Raw genomic sequence first — 2,452 nt, 5'->3', positions numbered from 1 at the left:
CATATTCATATCCACCAACTTCAAAAAAATTAAATGCACTCATCATCTATGTAACATGTACAAATGTATTATGTACAGTGTGAGCAAACAAAGATGATATTCATATGATTGGAAAGGGCCCATTAGAAAGACAAGGGAATACAAAAGAATTAGCTTAAAAATAAATATGGATAAAACAATGAACAAAGGAAATAGAGTTTAGTCAATTCCCACATTTTATTTCCTATCTTCATGTTCAACCAGCCATGCATACAACCCTATATGCCTCTTCTTATAGAAAGCTTTCATTGTCCACTGACTGAACCCGGCGGCGCCGGTTCTTCTTGTTGTTGTCACCGCCACCACAAACAATAGAGCACTCAACACCACATATAACACTAAAGCAAGAGAACAAGCCATTTCCACCATCTGTTTGCCTACGTGAATGCTTCCCTTTCTTGCTTGACGTTGTCATGTTTGACCTCTCGCTGCCGTCATACACCGGCGGCAGCTCTGTTTGCCACCTCTCCACTTTAGGTTGCAACCCCTCCACACTATCATCCAAGCTCCACCCTCCCACCGTAGAATTCTCTCCCTCCTCGATCGGTAGTCTCGCCACCACTGCTGCAACCTCCGAAGCTGACGGACCCAGTTCAGAGTCCGTCATAAAGGGACGACGACCCAAGTTTGACCGATATGGGGTGCCATATTCTAATGCCGCGTTTGTCACCGCAAATGCATGCAATGGAGTGGCTCTCAGGTTACCTTTATAATTATTGTTGTTATTGTTGTAAGTCCTCGAGGGAGTGTTTTGAAACTCTCGCTTTGGCGTGGACTTTACTTGGTAATCAACATATAGCCTTGCATTGAGGTTGTTTTGTGAGTCATGAGATGTTATTTTCGTCTTCTTTCTACCCAATTTACCCCTCTTTGGGGTTGCCTTCACATTTGAGTCACTCAATGTGGAGCTGGTCTTGTTTTTACTCTTGGTGCTTACTTCGGAAGGGGTAATTTGGGAGCTTGCTTTTCCCTTTCTAGCCTTGGCTTGGTGCTCAGGAGCTATGGCTTCCGAGCCGAGCATTGAGCTGGAGTCACTCTTTGTGCGCCGAAGCTCTGACTTGGCTTGATGGCTTGGCTTATTGAGATCGTCATGACTGTATCCAACGGCTGGGGAGTTCTGTGTGTAGAGAGGCATGCTCCGCATGGAGCTGTCAATTATAGCCGCCCCGATGTTCAAAATCCCTTTGGGGCGACCCGAGGGCCTTTGGACTTGGAGCCCCATAAATTGCATACCTGTGGATTTGTAGGTATTTTTTTGGGGTTGTGTTGGTGGTGGGAAAAGGTCACCCGAGAGCACCTGAGCGCTGCCCACATGGATGTCTCGAAACCAATGAAGAGCATAGATGTCAATTGTAATTACTGACTCCTCATCGTATAAAAAATCTTCATCAACTCGAAAGACAAACTTGTCATTCCATGTTGGGTTGGTTCCACCCTGAGAATCAACCCGGGTGGAGAGTTTGCGATCTGGGTCAATCCATGCAATTGCATAAGTCCGCATGGAACGACCCACCGGAGCTAAGTCTTGTGCGGATATGACATTGAGTTCTAGGAGTTGGTAACATGCTAAAACGTTAGACATGATACCGCTTCTAGCAAGGACAATGAAATTGCACCAACAAGATTACCAAAATTGAAAATGCAAGGTTTGTTCGAGCTAGTGATAATGTTTGCAACGAGAACAATAGTTTAATGGAAATGAAAGTATTTGTGCTCAATTTTATTACAAGCTCTCTTTTGCTTAAATGTTTGGAAAGAAAGGAAATTGTGAGTGGGCTGCGTAAGGAAAGGGAAATAAGAGATGTGCTGAAGAAGGGAGAATAATATTGTTGCATTAACGACAACAACAAATCAAAGGGGTGTTCAAAAAATTTAGACCCTTAATTTGGTCCTTGTTTAGGGGTGATGATAAGGAAAATTTTGTTTTAATCATTTCAGTCTATATCAGGATTAGTTTGTTAGTAAAGCTATCTTGCAAGACTTGCACCTGTGTCATTACAAAGCATGCCTACTTATTTTAAAATGTGGCAACTTACCCCGACTTAGTTTGGGTTTAGCTGTGTAATTGCGACATATATAGTAAACATCATTGGGTACAGCTATGGATTTAGTAATTAGAGCTCCATAATTAGCTTGCAGAGATGGCGAAAATGACGACTGTTTAAGCTGAAATTAACTTCACGAATAAATGAAATAATGGTAGTGAAATTTTCTTCACCAATACGTATGTAACTTCTAGTCCTAATATAGTAATATTATATCTTAATGCTTATTTTGATAATGGTTTAATATGGACTCATTAGGAGACAAATTATAAATTATTTTTCTAGAATAACTGCACGTTTGGTTTCATAGATTCTGGGATAAAAGTTATTTTTCTTCGAAACCTCTATTAGTAAACCCGAATTATAAA

The 2,452-nt window shown here is 41.3% G+C and overlaps 1 protein-coding gene across 1 annotated transcript; it reads right to left on the bottom strand.

Moving 5' to 3' along the window:
• Window positions 1–271: 271 nt before the first annotated feature.
• On the bottom strand, window positions 272–1,621 carry LOC100779058 (uncharacterized). The gene has a single exon (XM_003556867.4). The coding sequence runs from the start codon at window positions 1,619–1,621 to the stop codon at window positions 272–274; it is 1,350 nt and encodes a 449-aa protein (XP_003556915.1).
• Between the last annotated feature and the right edge of the window lie 831 nt (window positions 1,622–2,452).

The sequence above is a fragment of the Glycine max genome, chromosome 20, assembly GCF_000004515.6.
Source record: "Glycine max cultivar Williams 82 chromosome 20, Glycine_max_v4.0, whole genome shotgun sequence".
Lineage (NCBI taxonomy): Eukaryota > Viridiplantae > Streptophyta > Magnoliopsida > Fabales > Fabaceae > Glycine > Glycine max.
This window is presented reverse-complemented; position numbering and strand designations above follow the sequence as displayed.